At 37.5% G+C, this 21285-nt stretch overlaps 1 protein-coding gene across 5 annotated transcripts in view; it reads right to left on the bottom strand.

Moving 5' to 3' along the window:
• The window catches only part of Fibp (acidic fibroblast growth factor intracellular-binding protein), a 40468-nt gene that overhangs the window by 3090 nt on the left and 16093 nt on the right, over window positions 1-21285 (bottom strand). For 2 of the 5 annotated variants that reach the window (XM_053771323.2, XM_053771319.2), the window contains exons 7-8: window positions 8291-8308; window positions 3748-3908 (exon numbers count right to left, since the gene is read on the bottom strand). In XM_053771323.2, the coding sequence (XP_053627298.1) occupies window positions 3830-3908; window positions 8291-8308 (97 nt within the window). In that variant the 3' untranslated portion in view covers window positions 3748-3829. Of the gene's footprint in view, window positions 1-2; window positions 900-3747; window positions 3909-8290; window positions 8309-21285 lie in introns of those variants that run through there. The other 3 variants (XM_053771320.2, XM_053771321.2, XM_053771322.2) reach the window with 3 other exon arrangements.

Below are 21285 nucleotides of genomic sequence, written 5' to 3'. Positions count from 1 at the left end.
AAGAGCAGCAGAGTTACCAAGATTGTCTTGCAATACTACTGCCAGCACCTGCATCTTTAATCTATTTCAGCAACTGCCAATCTGATGTTTCTTGATAATCTACATTTATTCCTTGAGATGTACTGTATATACTACCCTCTCTATTCTACATTTATATAGGAACAGCAGGTAGTGTACTGCTAGGGCTGTTAATATTGTTTTATGAAGGATATAGCTGAGCAAACATGAGTTGTAGTAGTGTAACATTCAGCTGTAGTTATGCATTATTTTATTATTACATCACTCCATACACCACCACCAATATTGGTGTTGCATAACACTGGTCATCAAAGACATAAGTCACACAAAACTGGTCACTCACTAAATATAGGGGTCACATAATGTTGGTTGTTAAATTTGAGTAACAAAGAAATTCAGGTAAAAAAATACATGTGCAACTAATGTGACATTTGCACGTGTGTCCTTTTACTTAACATACTATTGGTAATTCTACTAATATCATTACTTAAAAAAAAATACTGCCTACATTCAAAGGTGTACAAACACACACAATGTTGCACATGACCACTTCCAAGTGTGAGCATGTTAGATATGAGTGGCAAAAAGTGGTTTTTATGGTGATATGCTGTTGAAGTGTGATTATTATTAAAATCTAAACTAACCACTAAACCACCAGGGCCATACAATGTTGGAGTATGAGCAAGGTAACATTTAAAAGGGATTCAGAAGAAACTCGTTAGCTGGACTTGAATCCTGGAGATGGAAAGTACAGTGCCTGCACTTGGTATAAGGGATGGCAATGCTGCAGTTCAGAGGGCCATCTGACTGTGATGCCAGAATGATTCTGGCAAAACAGTGATTGAGTGACAATGCAAGTACATCAGCTTTTTCAGATAAACCTGCATAAGTGGGAAATAACCAGTGTTAAAATATTTTATTTCTTTAATTTGCTTGCCTGGGGCCCAATCCTTACTCCCACAGGATGCGAATAGGGTAACTACTATCCATGGGATGAGAATGGGGTGACTGCTACCCACAGGATGGGAATGTGGTGACTACTACCCATAGGATGGGAATGGAGTAGCCACCACACACGTGATGGATATGGGGTGACAACATCCCATCCCATAGTGGCTATGGGGGTAACTACCTCCCACAGGATGTGTATATGGCATAATAAATTTGTGAAACTATTACAACAATCTAAATCAAAAATTTTTTTCAAAACATACATGAATGCAGTATAAATTGAAAAGTGTAGTGTGCACAGCATTTAGGGCAAGGATTAAAACTGATTAACCCATTACCTGTCCAAAGGTACATCTACGTTCTTGCTGCTAGCGCTTCAAACATAGATCTACGTTTTATTTTCCCTGCCTCCAAATTTGGCATGACTGGCCTAAGATGCTTGATCAGCACAGAATGGGTCTTAACCCTCAGTGTGTGCAGTATTAAAAAAATCTGGGACCACTTAGTACCTTCTGGGAGCACCAGTTCAATTGAGCACTAGCTAGAGCAAACAGCACAGCAAACACCAAAGATTCACTGATATCATGTCATATTAACACTCCCCTTTTAAGAGGAGAGTGTCATCCTGCCAGAATGTCCTACAACCTATGCCCTAAATAAAAAGAAAAAATTCTGTAACTGTAATTTCGGTGGCTGGCTGATTGGCTGTCTCTATCTCCACCTATCTATCTCTTTGTCTCTATCTCACAGGAACACATATGTAAATACAATTATACATAGTGTAAATTACCTAGGCTAACCCCAAAAATCCAGACCAAAGTGCTATACTGTGCTTGTAGATAGTGATCGTGTGTAATACCAGTTGGTTCATGAGCAAAATAAAGCGAAGGCTCATCAAATGTCACCACTGTCATTAGTGGAGTGAAGAGATAAGACAATGCTCATCAAATGTCACCACTGTCATTAGTGAGGTGATAAGCTCATCAAATATCACCATTGTCAGCAGTGGAGTGATAAGATGAGTGACACACTCTTACATCATGCTTCAAGGGAACTTATTATTATTATTATTATTATTATTATTATATACTTCCGTGTATCCAAAACATTGCTGGGACCTATAAATGCTATGTATATACGTATTTCTAGACAATAGTACGTGACTAAGGTAGGTAAAAATGTTCACCTGTCACTGTGTTTGTGATTATTTGAGTACTATTTCAGTACCTAATATTAGTGTCAGAACAAAGATTGACTATCAAATCACAAGAACTACTATAAATTGTAATTATCAGAACATAAAAATTATATAAAATAATATAAAAACAAGATAAAAAGGTATATCGGCAGGACTCAATGCCATCAGATGAGCATCAAGTGCCAACTTCACGGGCTCATATCTCGGCAAGTACTGACACTAAAATTTTTTTTATACTATGACACGTAGAAAAATCAACTCTTTATTTCTATAAAAAAAATTTATCAAAAGATTTGGTGCGCTGGGCGAGAGAATGTAGATCTACGTTTGGACAGTTAACAGTTAATAGTGAACTAAAAATTTAGTGCTCTGTTATAAAAATAACAATTGAAGCAAAAAGTTAACACAGATGCAGATTTCGTGTTTGTAAGTCTAGTAAAAAGTATTCAAGATACAGTAGTTAAAAATCATAGTAAAATTATAAATTACAATATATTACTCACTAAAATTAAAATTTTAATTGACAAGGTAGAAAAGGTTGAATGGTAGTTTTGAAATTCCAACAGACTACCATAGTGTCAAATTCCATATTTAATAATAAAAATTTTAACTAAAAAGTTAGAGTATAGAATGGGAGTTTTTGAACTTAAAATAATTTGCTTCAGGGAGATACACAGAGTAAATATAATTGAACTAATTAAACATACATTTCAAGTTCATAATTCATATAGTCGGACTTGAGTCCTGGAAATGGGAAGTACAATGCCTGCACTTTAAAGGAAGGGTTTGGGATATTGGCAGTTTGGAGGGATATGTTGTGTATCTTTATACGTATATGCTTCTAAACTGTTGTATTCTGAGCACCTCTGCAAAAACAGTGATTATGTGTGAGTGTGGTGAAAGTGTTGAATGATGATGAAAGTATTTTCTTTTTGGGGATTTTCTTTCTTTTTGGGTCACCCTGCCTCGGTGGGAGACGACCGACTTGTTGGAAAAAAAAAAAAAAATTACAATTCTTAAAACCATTTGGTAGCTATTCTTCATTTTTGGCCCTTTTATTTGCACATTTTCTGCAGTGATTCAGCCAAACACACAAACTTTCAAAAGGGGTATTTGTTTCAAGAAAGATGGCAGGTAGGATGCCTGTGTGTTTGGTTATAATTATCTAGGAAGATTTAGGTCAGCACCAGCATAACAGTCCAGTATTTAATGATGTGAAGTGAGCAGTACAGTAATATGTATGGCATTAAGGGGCACATAAGTTTCCCCATCTTATAACATGTTTATTTTTCTACTATATTTTACCTTGTACATAATTATTATCATGTTTGCTTTGTCTGTTTTGTAAGGTGAAGTCCAGGATCTTTCCTTAATTCATGGTATAATATAACAAATCTTTGAGGACAATTGTGTTGCAGAGGTCTGAGCAGAGCTCAAACCTCTGCAACACAAAGTCTGCCAGCTGTTTCTGATATATGTACTCTACAGTATTATTATTATTATTATAATCAGAACCAAGCGCTGAACCCACTAGGGTCAGACAGTGCTGGTACTCTATAGTAATGTCTTTAAAAACGTACCTTTCCACAGTGATGGTCAATCAGACGGCACTTTTTCTTGAACGGTTGCTGTGCGTGTGAGTCGCAGCGGTGGGGCGTGACGTCAAGAATGATACAACTGACAGATGCATCCTCGCATGGTGTTCATGTACCTCTCCCACGTTGTTCGCAGGGAATGGCTACTGCAAAACATTACACACATCAATAAGACTGATAGTATTCTTGTACATACAATTAAAATATGACACAAGCAATAAGATTTTTACAAAAACTAATAACTGACTAAAGTGAACATCTAATACTGTTATCTGCACTCACTCTCGAGCCAACATACTACAAGAAAGTAATGTTGTCATCCTACTATTGGGTCTACCTGCAATGGTCCCAGGGGCCACTGCCCCCATAGTCCAGTCTTAGACCAGACCTATTGGTCAGTCAAGCATTGATGTTTTAAATAGGAAAAAGAAGTCTGTAGCTTGTGAATGATAACCTCAATGGATATGTGTGCAACGTGTGAATATTTAATTTACGTATTTTGCATGCCGGAAGCTGTGGCAAGCCCCACAGTACATACCAGGACAGAACAACAGGTACAGTGTATTTACAGCAAGAAGGTAAGGTGATATTGCAGGTGACAAAACATGAGGTTACTGAGTTTAAAGTAAAATATAATTTAACAAAGTATAAAATAAGTTATATAATAAGTGATGATTCTTGCTAATACTCTGCCTCAAAACACTGAAGATGCCACTATTTTGGGCAATACTGTCTGTGACCGATATTAGACGTTTCCAGACACCTCCTTTTATGAAACTCAGATTGTTTTATAACTAATTTTGCATTCTTCCACTTCATGAAATGATTGAGAGTTACAACGAGATGGGCAAGCACTCTTCATGTCAGTAGTGAAAGCACATTTATTTGTTTTAATACACTGGCCTTCTTCCACTAAGGCAGGGTGACTCGAAAAAGAGGAAACACACTCACCATCATTCGCACTAATCACTGTCTTGCCAGAGGCACACCGATACCACAGTTCAGAAGGCACATTTATGGTCTTCAATACATGTATATATATTTCATATGAACCTTCTGGCAATCTCCATATGGGAAAATGTTTTATTTATTCCTCCTATATATGTACATTTATTACTTAATTTATATTATAAAGCCTTCTTGTTTTTAACACTCCAGCCATTTCCCACCAAGGTAGGGTGACCTGGCAAAGAAAACACTTACATTGCCATTCATTTAATCACTGTCTTGCCAACATCACAGCTCAGATGACCCTCCAAACTACAATATCCCCACACCTCCTTCAGCGTGTAGGCACTGTACTTCCCACCTTTAGGACTCCAGTCAGCCTATCAGTTTCCCTGAATCCTTGATAAATGTTACCTTGTTCACACTCCAACAGCATAACAAATCACGAAAACTGCTTGCCTCCACTCCCATTTAAAACTTTCACACAAGCCTGTTGTATGCCCAAGCTGCTACCACTTGAAACTTTCTTCATCCCCTCCCTCCAATCTTTACTAGGATGACCCCTTACCCCTCCTTCCATCCACCCCAGATTTATATGCTCTCCCAGTCATCATATTTTTCTCCGTTCTGTCTAAATGTCAAAACCACCTTAACAACCCATCCTCTACCCTCTAAATAATACTTTTTGGTAACACCATACCTGGTAATCTCCAAACTATGAATTCTCTGCATAATATTCACACCACACATTGCCCTCAAACACGACATCTCTACTGCCTCCAGCCTCCTCGCTGCAACATTCAAAACCCATGCTTCACACTCATACAAAAATGATGGTACCATTATACTCTGGTATATTCCCTTTTTTACCTCCATGGATAGTTCTTTGTCTCCACAGATGCCTCAATGCACCACCCTTCTTTTTTTTCCTTCATCAGTTCTATGGTTTGTCTCATCTCTCATAGAATCATCTGCCAATAAGTCCACTCCCAAACATTTAAACACATTTACTTCTTCTATACTCCCTCCAATGTCCAATCTCTCACTGCTTATATTTTTTGATACTCTTATCACCTTGCTCTTTCCTATGTTTACTTTTAATTTCATTTGCATACCCTCACAAACGTATTTACCAGCCTTTGCAACTACATATTTCGAATCTTCCAAAAGAAATTTTACCTTGTACATAATTACATAATTTACCTTGTACAAAAGTAACCATAACAACTCCCACTCCACCCCTGATTCACTATCTTTCAATCCCACACCTCTCCCTAACATCCTGCATTCACTTCTTTTACAGGAACATCTATAAATAATAAACAACCATGGTGACATCATACATCTATAATGTCCCCATGGCCTACTTTGACTAAAAAATAATCTCCCTCTCTCTCCTAAATACCTAACCTGTGCCTAGCTATCCACATAAAAACCTGCCATGTATTCCATAAATCTGCAACATCTGTCACTCTGCTTCCTTATCCACCATATCATATGTTTTTTTTAAATCCATAAATGCAATGAAAAGCTCCTGACCTTTATCTAATTATGTGCTTCAATGTAAACACTAGGTCTACACATGCCCTACCCTTCCTAAAACCTGGTTTCTCTGCAATCCTACTCTGTCATACCCTTACTTCTTTCAGTAATAACTCCCACACACCTTACCAGGTATACTCAACAACCCTATTCCCCTCTAAGTCTTACACACTCTTTTATCCCCATTTACTTAAAACAAAACAACTATCCACATTCTCTGCCAATCCCTAGGTACCTTTCCCCCTTTCCAGCATATATTGAACAAATGTGCCAACCGATGAAAAACTATATCTCCACCTTCTTTTAACATTTCTGTCTTAGTCCCATTTATCTCAGCTGCTTTATCCACTTTCATTCTACCCACTGTCTCATGCACCTCTCCCCCACACTCATCTGGCTCTTCCTCACTCCTAAAGGTGTTAAACCTTCCTGTCAAATGTAAGAAATCATTGCCTCCCTCTTTTCATCAACATTCAGCAATTCCTCAGAATATTCCCTCCATCTTTCCAGTACCTCCATTTTGCCATCTAATGGCTCCCTTTTTTGTTTTTAACTGTTAAATCCATTTGTAATCCCTAAGCTTTCTCAACTTATTTATCTCACTCCAAAACATTTTCTTATTCTCAGCAAAATTTGTTGATAAAATGCCTCCCCCTCTCTCATTAACTCTCCTTTTGCACTCCTTCACCACTCTTTTAACTTCTCTTTTACTCTCCATAACTGTTCCATCTGTAAAAACATTTCATATGCCTACTTTTTCCTCCCTTACCATCCTTTTTACCTCATCACTCCACCAATGACTTGTCTTCCCTCCTACACCCACCCACTTATACCTACAAACTTCTGCTACACACACTAACACAGCATTTTTTAACCTACCCCATACCTCCTCTTTCGCATCGTAAGAGATAAGACAGAGATAAGATTTTCTTCAGATTTTTAACCCCGGAGGGTTAGCCACCCAGGATAACCCAAGAAAGTCAGTGCGTCATCGAGGACTGTCTAACTTATTTCCATTGGGGTCCTTAATCTTGTCCCCCAGGATGCGACCCACACCAGTCGACTAACACCCAGGTACCTATTTGCTGCTAGGTGAACAGGACAACAGATGTAAGGAAATGCGTCAAAATGTTTCCACCCGCCAGGAATCAAACCCAGGCCCTCCGTGTGTGAAGCGGGAGCTTTAACCACCAGGCCACCGGACCTGTACTCTCTCCTGCCCACTTTTCTCTCAACAGTTATGTCACTATTAGAAATAAAATTAAAAAAAGAACAAAAACTTAATTGAAGCCCTATCCAACCTAAAATAAAAATTTTTACCTGCAGTGACATTTTACATATGATGTAAATATAATAACAACTTAAAAACATTCAATCTAGGACAAATTATACCTACTGTTGAAAAAGAAAATAGTATATTTAAACCCTGCCTCACGTGTTGCCACTGCTGGAAATACAAGGTTGCTCGTGTTGGCTACACTAGGCAGAGAAGCCAGGAATAGGTGAGGCAATAAGGTGAAAATAACATGCTTTAAAATATTACTTTACCACATCTTATTATACATTTGTCCTCATTATTGGTGTATTTAACAAATGAAAAAACTTTAATTTCATGCACAGCATTAAAAATTTAAAATGCATCCAAAAAGTTAACAATTTTTTAAATGCTGGTACCTCTACCTCTTTTACTCTACTGCTAAAATAAAAAACAAATTTAAAATATTTGTAGCAGTCTATGACCCTTACGAGTTCAGAGTTTCCTTAAGAATGCATAATAATATACAGAACTTCAATGCTATCATGTTAACTTAATGTTAGATTATGGTCTCCCTGTGGTCGGCAACACAAGTTGACTCATTCGTTGTTGCATACATGCTGTATGACCCACACGGGTTTAGCATTTTTTTACTATAATATTACTAGATTGAATTGCTGGTTGCTGGTGCAATTGTAAAATTAATGTGCAGATCTATACGACTTTGGTACTGACTTTAAACACTACGACAAAAAGTCCCAAAATGCGGGCAAAAATTCTCACCTTTTTCCTCTAGGTGTTCTTGGAGGGAAGTGGGGACAAAGAGGAATAAGTTTTCAATATAAGATATTTTCACATGCAGTCTTACAAAAGTATAAGACCAACTTATACTATGAAAAGATTTTGCTCAAATATAAGTGTGTAAGCAGTACTGTACATGAAGATGGTATTGCATAAGTCTGATAACACTAATTGTAGTAATACTCAGGCTACACTAAACTGGTGGTGTGAGCACCTCAGGCTACACCAAACTAGTGGTGTGAGTTCCTCAGACTACACCAAACTGGTGGTGTGAGCACCTCAGGCTATACCAAACTGGTGGTATGAGCACCTCAGACTATACCAAACTGGTAGAACGTGCAACTTGGAATACACCAAACTGGTGGTATGAGCACCTCAGATTACATCTAACTGGTAGTACGAGAACTTCAAACTACACCAAACTGGTAGTATTACTAGCACCTTAGATTACACCAAACTGGTGGTATTAGCACTTCAAACTACATAAACTGGTGGTACGAGCACCTCAGACTACGGCTCATGTCATGACTATACAAGCTGGCATAAGAATAACACTGCCTAAGACACGAGGTATTGCAAACAATAAGGGTCAACTCAACATCTTTACTACAGAAAAAACTTAAAATCCTATTTATTTATGTATAAATTAATACATTACATTTTAGCATGCTTAACTGACTGAAAACTTTTTTGTTTTACCAAGTGTTAGATGTCAAGTTCATCCTTAATATCCACAAAGTTTAATACAAAATAAATCATTCAGAGGGGAAACTCCTCTAGTGTCGCCTAAGATCTGAACTTGTTAAAAGTTTGTGGTGATGCAGATCTTCATAACACAGTATGTCAGCCTCCATGCAGCATGTGTATGCATGCTGCAGAATATTCATTTTTATGCTGCTCATACCTAGTATGCCAGCCTCCATGCAGCACGTGTATGCATGCTGCAGAATATTTAGCATTATGCTGTCAATGTGGAGTATTTTTAAAGCAGTTAATTAAATGAGCAGAAATGCATCTAAGAGTTGATCATCACCAAGAAAGCAAACTATTTTAAAATAAGACATAACTAAGTGAAATGATTACAGTACACTATTATCAAATGTAATATTAACATAATACCCTAATATTATTGCTAGCATGTTCAGCAATTACTGTATTTACTTATAATAATGGTGAAAATCACAAATGGACATAGGAATGGAAAAAATAAGAGATAGAATTAAGAGACTAATATAGCTATGGCAAGTGCAAAGTCTATGCCAGTCAATTATATACATACAACTATAAGCATTTAATCAGCAAAATTTGTTGGGTAAAATTCAGGTCACAAAGGAATATCAAAGAGGTAGGAGACAGCCCTCCCATCAAAGATATATTACAGGTTGGCCATCACTAATCCGGCATCATTGGGACATGTAATGTGCCGGATTAGTGAGTTTGCCGGATTACAGAGTAGTTAGGTTAGAATACACTTAATTAACCTATCAATAGAGACACTCTCTGCTACATCTTCCTCATTTTCATCACTGCTTTCTCCTCCACTGGCTTGTTGCTGTGGATTTACAACCATCTGCACAATTTCTGAGTCAGTATAATGATGGAATTAGAGTCAGTATAATGATTTGAGGCAGTACAATGATGAAATCTGAAATTATGCTAGCCAAAATTAGTGCCAGATTACTGATGGAACCGGATAACTGATTGCCGGATTAGTGATGGTTGACCTGTACTGCATTGTCATATGTGTCATATGACATGCCTTTGCTTGCTCATAGTACTGTATGGTATTTTATGTTCCCTGAAGTCCATGGAAAGGAGACAGCAGCAGTTGGAAAAAGTGTAATGAAAATAATAGTCACTTAATAATGGCAAAGGAGTAAGAAAGGAATTGAGAAAAAATAATTATAATACATGAATGGAGTGGGGCTAGCACATTAACATTGCCAATGAAAGCAGTGAAGAGGCTAGATAAGTAACAAAGTGGTGATGTTAGGGAAATGGTCACTGCTGTGAAGATCATTCATGATCAGTGAACAAGAAATAAGATATGAAGAAAAAAACAAAGCAAGAGGTCAATATAAGAATCGGTACAAGGTCGAAGGGTGACAATGATTGGAGCACCAAAATTAAATATGATGAGAGGTAAAAGGTTGAAGAGAATCCAGTAGCTCACCACACACAGTAGTCATAAAAGGTTCCACAGCCAAGAAAATGAGAGTAATTAAAATTGCCAGTGTAACAGGGAATGCCCCTCCCTCCATAACTACTAAAAGATACCTGCCTATCTTGCCAGCTGGGTCAGAGTAGTAGTACAATCACCCCCCAGTCAAAACATTACCACTTCAGTCTTGCTGGAGAAAAAAGCCTTTAAAACTTACATTGAAAAATGTCCTACATAAATCTTAAGCCTAAAAATATAAGAACACTAAAAATGACTTAGAAAAACTTAATGTTATGCTATTTTCAACTGCAAAACTTCCTGACAAATAAAAGTTAAAAGTTAACCAGTATTCAAAAAGTTATGCACAGAAAGATAAATTTTAAATATCTCTGTATATATACATACAGTAAAGTATATGGTTTTGCTGGACCTAGAAGTCACTATGTATTAATAGGAGCCCCCACTGACAGGACACAATTGCAAAACAAGTATAAAATACAGCAACAGTATTTTACATAATCAAATAAAGTCATAAACCAAATATAAAACTTTTATCAAGAATTAGAACATGTAAGAAAAATGTATCTGTTAAAGATGGTAAAAACATGGAGAGTACTGAAGGAACAAGCGACCTTGTAAACAACATTACAGATTCAACTATCAATTCTTATTTGTCTCAAATAGTGAGATGGAAATATGGATCAAAGTAAAATAAGCAGCTGATGCTGGAAGTATAACTATAAATAACCTGTATTATTTTTTAAACTTTATGAATACAGTGGTCAAAATAAATTTTATACACATTTTTACAATTAGTGGCAGATATGATGGAGCCTGAAGCCAGGAATCAACCAGCAATTGTAGCATTACAAGCCAAGACTAAACCTAAATAAACTCAAGTCAGTGACTAAATTTTATTGAATATACAAAAGTCAATCCACGGTCACCCTGCCTTGGTGGGAAACTATTGATGTGTTTAAAAAACAAAAAAGTTGATCCACATCCTGAGTCCAGTCACTCCAAGAGTTCATGATCAAAAAAAGCTCAATATATAACTAAAGATCACGCTGAGAAATATAAATGCAGTATGTACATACTATAATATCCATAGACACATTCATGCAACCCTTAAAACTATGGTAACCCACTTTGAGAGACCAGCAGATGATTTAATAACTGGCAAAAGTAACACATTACAGCAGCTATAAATGTCACACATCATTTGAGCTTTGACACAAGTGAACTTGTAGCTATAAAATCATTTAATGTGGGGCATACCTCTAAAGTTTCACAATATTACCAGTAAAGATTTATTGAGAAGCTACTAGAAATATGGTTACTTCTTTGAAGTAATTTGAAAAACAAAAAAAAAAATATATTTTTTTTATTTTTTATTATCACACTGGCCGATTCCCACAAAGGCAGGGTGGCCCGAAAAAGAAAAGCTTTCACCATCATTCACTCCATCACTGTCTTGCCAGAAGGGTGCTTTACACTAGTTTTTAAACTGCAACATTAACACCCCTCCTTCAGAGTGCAGGCACTGTACTTCCCATATTTTCACTTTTCTATGAATTTTCCTACCTCGGCAAGAGGAACCAAATTTGAAGATCTCTTGTTTAATTAAGAAGTACTGCCCTTTGAAATTTGTATGCAGTATATGTACTGTATACATGTATGGTAAGTATATTGTATTTAAACTGTTTTCTACAAACCTATTACACTAGACTAGCTTAACCCTTTCAGGGTTTCGGACCAGGGTTTTTGATGTACTAGTATGCCTAAATTCTAGCGCCCTCAAATCTAGTGAGAGAAAGCTGGTAGGCCTATATATGAAAGAATGGGTCTATGTGGTCAGTGTGTGCAGTATAAAAAAAAATCCTGCAGCACACAGTGCGTAATGAGGAAAAAAACTTTGACAGTGTTTTTGGTTTAAAACAGCGACTTTGCACTGTATTTTCGTATGGTATTTATTATGGTATTCTAGTTTTCCTGGTCTCATTTTATAGAATGGAAGACATATTACAGAAATTGAGACGATTTTGACTGGTTTTACAATGAAAAGTACCTTGAAATTGAGCTCAAAGTAGCAGAAATCTTCGATTTTTGCCAAAGTTCAAAAATAAACAAATCATGCTATGCGTCCAACATACATCAACTGGCGAGTCTAATATTCTTCAACAAGTGTGCTGATATTATTTATACCATTTCTACACTAATGCAGCAGTTTGCATAACAGTAAATCTTTTATTTTTTGTGAGAATAAAAATTCGAAGTGGAAAGCAAAAGAATGTAAGAGGGGCCTGGGGACATGACTAATGAACAGAGGAAATGTTATTTTAGTGCCAGGAACGTCTTTCTTGTTTATTCTGGACCCTATTTGGAAATTGGCATCTTTTGAAATTTGTGTGAAATTGGCAAAATTGCTAAATTCTGACCACTTCACTGGATAGCTGAAATTGGTAAATGGGTGGTTTCTTGCACTCATTCGATAGAAAAAATGGAGTTCTAGCGAAATAGTTATGATTTTTGTCGACTAGTACACTGGAATTGGCCGAAAATAGGGCTCAAAGTGGGCAAAATCGTCGATGCATAAACATCGAGACCGCTAACTTCGCGAGAGCATAATTCTGTAAGTTTTCCATCAAATTTCATACTTTTGGTGTCATTATGATCGGAAAAAGATTCTCTATCTTTTCATAAGAAATTTTTTTTTTTTTTTAAATTTGGCTACCCTGAGAACAAGTCTCGGAGAGAGCCTGGCGACCCTGAAAGGGTTAAACTAATGAACAATGGGTCATGGCCAGAGCTTAGTCAACTGAGATACAGAAGACAAGGAACAACTGAGAGGTGTTTTAAACATTCATTATAGTCCAAAGCAGTAATTAAGGTAATTAATCAAGCATAAGAGAATGGTGTGTTGCTCTGAGAACTGAAGGAAGGTACCCCTCAAGGGAGGTTCCTTGACACTGGTGAGGGGTTCTTGATCTTGGGAATTGGATCTGTGTTCCAATTCCCTGAATTGAGCCTGAATGCCTTCCATCCCCCCCCCCCCCACAGGCGCTGTATAATCCTATGGGTTTAGCGCTTCCCCATGATTATAATAATAATAATAATGAAGGAAGGTAGATAACATCAAAGAGTATAGTGTGTTTGCCTATTTATATCTACAAGACCACTCTAGTGTCCCAATTTTAACAATCAGTCTACCGTAAAGCTGTCTGAAGCTGTCAGTGGTTGTAACACTTACTACCTCTTTTTGTAAACCATTCCACTGATCTATCACTGAAGAAAACCTTTCCAGTGTACTTTTGGCAGTCCTTCTTCCCTACTTTATATATATATGGCCACTAGTTGTGCCAGTTGGTGTTAAAAGGTCTTTCTTGTCAACAAAGCAAGCTTCCTTGGCCTTTACAGCAATATCCATGACACAGGAACATGAGGCAGCTTCTTTTCATAAAATGAAATTATAGTATATCAACATTCCACCCAGTTTTGAATGACCCATATGAGTTTCGTACATTTTTGTGATTATATTACAGGAACTGTAATCAAAATTTAATATTCTATTCTAATGAAAGTTTCTTCAGCAAAGTATAATGGGAATTACATAAACTAAATTATCTATATTTACTTCAAAGTCAATCAAAATAATCTGTGATAAATGTTCATACACAAGATGTACTGCTGTATTAAATTTGAAAATTTACAGCATACTGTACTTCCTATAAAGAAATTTAACATGTGATTAAAATTTTCTGCTTTCCTATACTCTTTCCTTACCGTATGTATAGTACAGTAGTATTCAAATCAGCATCATTTTTTCCTTTTCCAGCAGGTTATTTCTGGACGGTAACTTGTGAATTCCTCATTATATTAAAATTTATAAGGTAGTAGGTTGGTAGACAGCAACCACCCAGGGAGGTACTACCGTCCTGCCAAGTGAGTGTAAAACGAAGCCTGTGATTGTTTTACATGATGGTAGGATTGCTGATGTCTTTTGTCTGTCTCATAAATATGCAAGATTACAGGCATGTCTTGCTACTTCTACTTACACTTAGGTCACACTACACATACATGTACACATTTATTTATACACACTCATCTGAGTTTTCTTTGATTTTATCTTAATAGTTCTTGGTCTTATTAATTTTCCTTTTATATCCATGGGGAAGTGGAATAAGAATCTTTCCTCCGTAAGCCATGCGTGTTGTAAAAGTCAACTAAAATGCCGGGAACAATGGGCTAGTAACCCCTTTTCCTGTAAAGATTACTAAAAAGAATAAGAAGAAGAAAATTGTCAAAGTGGGAAGTCTGAATGTGCGTGGATGTTGTGCAGATGATAAGAAAGAGATGATTGTGGATGTTATGAATGAGAAGAAGCTGGATGTCCTGGCTTTAAGTGAAACAAAGCTGAAGGGGGTGGGAGAGTTTCAGTGGAGAGGAATAAATGGGATTAGGTCAGGGGTTTCAAATAGAGTTAGAGCTAAAGAAGGAGTAGCAATAATGTTGAAGGATAAGCTATGGCAGGAAAAGAGGGACTATAAATGTATTAATTCAAGGATTATGTGGAGTAAAATAAAGATTGGATGTGAAAAGTGGGTTATAATAAGCGTGTATGCACCTGGAGAAGAGAGAAGTGTAGAGGAGAGAGAGAGATTTTGGGAAATGTTGAGTGAATGCGTGGGGAGTTTTGAATCAAGTGTGAGAGTAATGGTGGTTGGGGATTTTAATGCTAAAGTGGGTAAAAATGTTATGGAGGGAGTAGTAGGTAAATTTGGGGTGCCAGGGGTAAATGTAAATGGGGAGCCTTTAATTGAGCTATGTGTAGAAAGAAATTTGGTAATAAGTAATACATATTTTATGAAAAAGAGGATAAATAAATATACAAGGTATGATGTAGCACGTAATGAAAGTAGTTTATTAGATTATGTATTGGTGGATAAAAGGTTGATGGGTAGGCTCCAGGATGTACATGTTTATAGAGGGGCAACTGATATATCGGATCATTATTTAGTTGTAGCTACAGTTAGAGTAAGAGGTAGATGGGAAAAGAGGAAGGTGGCAACAACAAGTAAGAGGGAGGTGAAAGTGTATAAACTAAGGGAGGAGGAAGTTCGGGTGAGATATAAGCGACTATTGGCAGAAAGGTGGGCTAGTGCAAAGATGAGTAGTGGGGGGGTTGAAGAGGGTTGGAATAGTTTTAAAAATGCAGTATTAGAATGTGGGGCAGAAGTTTGTGGTTATAGGAGGGTGGGGGCAGGAGGAAAGAGGAGTGATTGGTGGAATGATGAAGTAAAGGGTGTGATAAAAGAGAAAAAGGTAGCTTATGAGAGGTTTTTACAAAGCAGAAGTGTTATAAGAAGAGCAGAGTATATGGAGAGTAAAAGAAAGGTAAAGAGAGTGGTGAGAGAGTGCAAAAGGAGAGCAGATGATAGAGTGGGAGAGGCACTGTCAAGAAATTTTAATGAAAATAAGAAAAAATTTTGGAGTGAGTTAAACAAGTTAAGAAAGCCTAGGGAAAATATGGATTTGTCAGTTAAAAACAGAGTAGGGGAGTTAGTAGATGGGGAGATGGAGGTATTGGGAAGATGGCGAGAATATTTTGAGGAACTTTTAAATGTTAAGGAAGAAACAGAGGCAGTAATTTCATGCACTGGTCAGGGAGGTATACCATCTTTTAGGAGTGAAGAAGAGCAGAATGTAAGTGTGGGGGAGGTACGTGAGGCATTACGTAAAATGAAAGGGGGTAAAGCAGCTGGAACTGATGGGATCATGACAGAAATGTTAAAAGCAGGGGGGGATATAGTGTTGGAGTGGTTGGTACTTTTGTTTAATAAATGTATGAAAGAGGGGAAGGTACCTAGGGATTGGCAGAGAGCATGTATAGTCCCTTTATATAAAGGGAAAGGGGACAAAAGAGACTGTAAAAATTATAGAGGAATAAGCTTACTGAGTATACCAGGAAAAGTGTACGGTAGGGTTATAATTGAAAGAATTAGAGGTAAGACAGAATGTAGGATTGCGGATGAGCAAGGAGGTTTTAGAGTGGGTAGGGGATGTGTAGATCAGGTGTTTACATTGAAGCATATATGTGAACAGTATTTAGATAAAGATAGGGAAGTTTTTATTGCATTTATGGATTTAGAAAAGGCATATGATAGAGTGGATAGAGGAGCAATGTGGCAGATGTTGCAAGTATATGGAATAGGTGGTAAGTTATTAAATGCTGTAAAGAGTTTTTATGAGGATAGTGAGGCTCAGGTTAGGGTGTGTAGAAGAGAGGGAGACTACTTCCCGGTAAAAGTAGGTCTTAGACAGGGATGTGTAATGTCACCATGGTTGTTTAATATATTTATAGATGGGGTTGTAAAGGAAGTAAATGCTAGGGTGTTTGGGAGAGGGGTGGGATTAAATTATGGGGAATCAAATTCAAAATGGGAATTGACACAGTTACTTTTTGCTGATGATACTGTGCTTATGGGAGATTCTAAAGAAAAATTGCAAAGGTTAGTGGATGAGTTTGGGAATGTGTGTAAAGGTAGAAAGTTGAAAGTGAACATAGAAAAGAGTAAGGTGATGAGGGTGTCAAATGATTTAGATAAAGAAAAATTGGATATCAAATTGGGGAGGAGGAGTATGGAAGAAGTGAATGTTTTCAGATACTTGGGAGTTGATGTGTCGGCGGATGGATTTATGAAGGATGAGGTTAATCATAGAATTGATGAGGGAAAAAAGGTGAGTGGTGCGTTGAGGTATATGTGGAGTCAAAAAACGTTATCTATGGAGGCAAAGAAGGGAATGTATGAAAGTATAGTAGTACCAACACTCTTATATGGGTGTGAAGCTTGGGTGGTAAATGCAGCAGCGAGGAGACGGTTGGAGGCAGCGGAGATGTCCTGTTTAAGGGCAATGTGTGGTGTAAATATTATGCAGAAAATTCGGAGTGTGGAAATTAGGAGAAGGTGTGGAGTTAATAAAAGTATTAGTCAGAGGGCAGAAGAGGGGTTGTTGAGGTGGTTTGGTCATTTAGAGAGAATGGATCACAGTAGAATGACATGGAAAGCATATAAATCTATAGGGGAAGGAAGGCGGGGTAGGGGTCGTCCTCGAAAGGGTTGGAGAGAGGGGGTAAAGGAGGTTTTGTGGGTAAGGGGCTTGGACTTCCAGCAAGCGTGCGTGAGCGTGTTAGATAGGAGTGAATGGAGACGAATGGTACTTGGGACCTGACGATCTGTTGGAGTGTGAGCAGGGTAATATTTAGTGAAGGGATTCAGGGAAACCGGTTATTTTCATATAGTCGGACTTGAGTCCTGGAAATGGGAAGTACAATGCCTGCACTTTAAAGGAGGGGTTTGGGATATTGGCAGTTTGGAGGGATATGTTGTGTATCTTTATATGTTTATGCTTCTAGACTGTTGTATTCTGAGCACCTCTGCAAAAACAGTGATAATGTGCGAGTGTGGTGAAAGTGTTGAATGATGATGAAAGTATTTTCTTTTTGGGGATTTTCTTTCTTTTTTGGGTCACCCTGCCTCGGTGGGAGACGGCCGACTTGTTGAAAAAAAAAAAAAAAAAAAATTAAAATTTGTAGAAAATTCAAGTCCTCTCTCTCATTTCTGCAAAACATACAGCTACTGCATTTTTGCCTGTCACTTGGACAGTCTGGCATATGGGAAAATAAGTAAGGTAATGCTGCAGCTAAATGTGCTGCCTTGAAAGACTCAACCATTTTTTTTTTCCACACAGAACCTATAAATCCCTGATTAAATACACCATCCGATACTGTAAGGGTCAAGAAGTTTAAGTTATAAATAACAAAAAGACACAATACCATGACTGGAACAATACACAAATAACCCGCACATTAGAGAGAGGAGCTTACGACGATGTTTCGGTCTGACTTGGACCATTTACAAAGTCACACTAACAGAAAGGAGAGGAGGAGGCAGTATATAAAGGCCAGAACAAGACAGGTAGTAGGAAAGGAAGCAGAGAGGTAGTTGTAGTAATAGTGTAGTCAGTCAAAGACCAAGAAAGAGGAACACTGCAAGAGAGCTAGGGGCCCACAAAGGGTAGGAGCAAAAACACAGAGGGAAGGGGGGAGAAATAAAGGACCAAACACCCAGGGCAGAAGAAAGAAAACCCAAAGAAGAAAGAGGAAAGAGGAAGAGGGAGAAGGAGAAAAAAGAATCAGGTTAAGTCACGGGTGTTCTGAAGTTTTGAGCATTTTACAATGTAATGGGAAAGGAAGGCATCTACAGATGCAAAGCCAAGACCAAGATCCATACAAGGAAAGCTGTGTTCAAGGGAGGATTCAACCAGACAGCGACTGTGAAAGTTAGAAGTAGGGTAGACAGTTTTACCAGAAGACCAGTCAATAGGATGATTGTGATCTCTGACACAACAGAAAAGAGCATTGTTGGTGTCGGCAAGCCTAACACTACTTTTGTGCTCCTTGAGTCTGTCAGAAAGAGAATGGCCAGGTTCTCCAAAGTACTGAAGAGGACAAGAGGAACAGGAAATAGAGTAGACACTAGGAGCATCTATAGAGGGAGAAGTATGAACTAAATAGGTGCAAAGACTGTTAGTCTGGCAAAAAGTAAGTTTGATGTCTAAGGAATGGAGAGAGTTGTTGAGATTAGAAAGACTGGAAATATAGGGAAGGCAGAGAACAGGAGAGTTCCCAGGAGTAGAAAGTTTAGGAAAGAAGAAAGTCCGTTCAGCACATGAGAAGGCAGAGTCTATGAAATAGGAAGGGTAGCCAAGACGAGAAAATGAATTACGAAGAGTGGAAATTTCCAATTCAAGGAACTGAGGATCACAAATACAAAGAGCACAGAGAAAGAGAGAACAGCCTCAAAGTATTCCATATGAAGATTAGCAAGAACAGGAGACCTATATAATTCCATTACAATAGGTCTTCCTGGTTCATCTTCAGACTAACAATGCATATTTGACTTGTAAATATATTAATGTGCTTGCCTATTTGTGGGTGTAGAAGTAAATTTCAGCTCCTAGCCCTGCCACTCAAAGTGACCACTACTAGGCTCACTTTCTCCTGGCTTCCTGAGCCATTATACCTATTCTTAAAGTTATGTATGGATCCTATGTGCAGCTCAGTCCAGGTGAGGACATCTTTCCTGCACATATAATATTCTTGATCTTTCTTATATTATTCAAGTTAAATGTAAATGTTAATTGTAAATGTAAATGTTGTTTCATTATTTATTGGTGATACATTTGTTGAGCAAGTTTAAAGAATCCTTCAAATTCAAATTCAAATTCAAAGTTTATTCTCTATAAGGATTACAATGCTGAGTTTACAGAATTTGGTTATTGTGTGGTTTACATGTAGTAAAATAATGATTACAGAGTGTACCACTAGAACACCTAGCATGGCTAGGCACTTCGGGCAGTCTTAGATTAAATCTTAAATTTAAAATATTACAAATTATGAGGTAAGTTGGTATTATGGCTAAGTGACTAAATACTAGTTTGTGAGTTTAGCAATGTGAGTGCTTTTGTTTTGGCACAATACAATACAATACTTATGACTAGTTAGGATTCATTATTTTAAGATTGAGATTGATATTTCTGTTTATGGTCAAATGGGTGAGTGAGTGTAAGTGTGAACCACCAAGTGGTATTCGTGTAATTAGTTGACAGGGTGTATCAGGGAGATAAGATGTTTTCTAATGGTAGCTTTGAAGGTGATGAATGTGTCTGCAGTTCTAGAGTTTTCAGGTAGGGTGTTCCAGATTTTAGGGCCTTTGACATACATTGAATTTTTGTAAAGGTTTAGTCAGACACGGGGAATGTCATAGAGATGTTTGTGTCTGGTGTTATGCCTGTGGGTTCTGTCACAACTATCAAGAAAGAGTTTTAGGTCAAGGTTAATATTGGAATTTAAGGTCCTGTAGATGTAGATTGCACAGTAGTAAGTGTGGATGTACTGAACAGGGAGTAAGTTTAGATCTATGAAGAATGGGGGGGGTGTGTTGCCAGGGATGGGATTTAGTGATTATTCTTACTGCGGCTTTTTGTTGGGTTATTATTGGCTTTAGGTGTGTTGCTGCAGTTGATCCCCAAGCACAAATAGCATAGGTGAGGTATGGATAAATAAGTGAGTGGTATAGTGTGAGAAGGGCATTTTGCGGCATGTAGTATCATAACTTGGAGAGGATCCCAACTCTTTTGGATACTTTTTTGGTTATGTGTTGGACATGGGTGCTGAAATTCAGGTTGTTGTCGAGGTATAGGCCTAGGAATTTGCCCTCATTATGTCTGGCAATTAGAGTGTTGTTGATCTTAATGTTAATTTGCGCAACTCCTGCTCTGCTACCAAACATGTATCTTACTTCCCATAGTTGAACCTTATGCTTCAGATGTGGCCCAACACAAAGCCATAGTCCCCTACCAGAATTTTTTTTATACAAGACACTGCTGATTGTACTAGTCTCTTTTCTTTCTGTATCATAAACACAAAAGATAACTGGAAAAACTTGCTGCTGCTGCTACTTCCACTTCTACTATTACTACTACCACATAATGACATCCAGTAAACACTACACAAATGCAATTGTGCATGTATATGCACACTCAAGAGTTTCTTTCTAATTTCTTAATTTGTTGCCCTAGTACTGTTTCCTTTTGATTCCAGAAAGAAGCGGGTTATAATCCTTCCTTCATAAGCAATGAATGCTGAAGGTGACTAAAATGCCAGAAGCAAGGAACTAGTAACCCCTTCTGTATCTAATGCTAAAACGACATCTATATCTCATTTCACTAAACAAATAAACCACTGCATCACTAT

Source organism: Cherax quadricarinatus, chromosome 5 (assembly GCF_038502225.1).
Source record: "Cherax quadricarinatus isolate ZL_2023a chromosome 5, ASM3850222v1, whole genome shotgun sequence".
NCBI lineage: Eukaryota > Metazoa > Arthropoda > Malacostraca > Decapoda > Parastacidae > Cherax > Cherax quadricarinatus.
The sequence above is the reverse complement of the archived record's forward strand: the minus strand, read 5'-3'. Positions and strand labels throughout refer to the sequence as shown.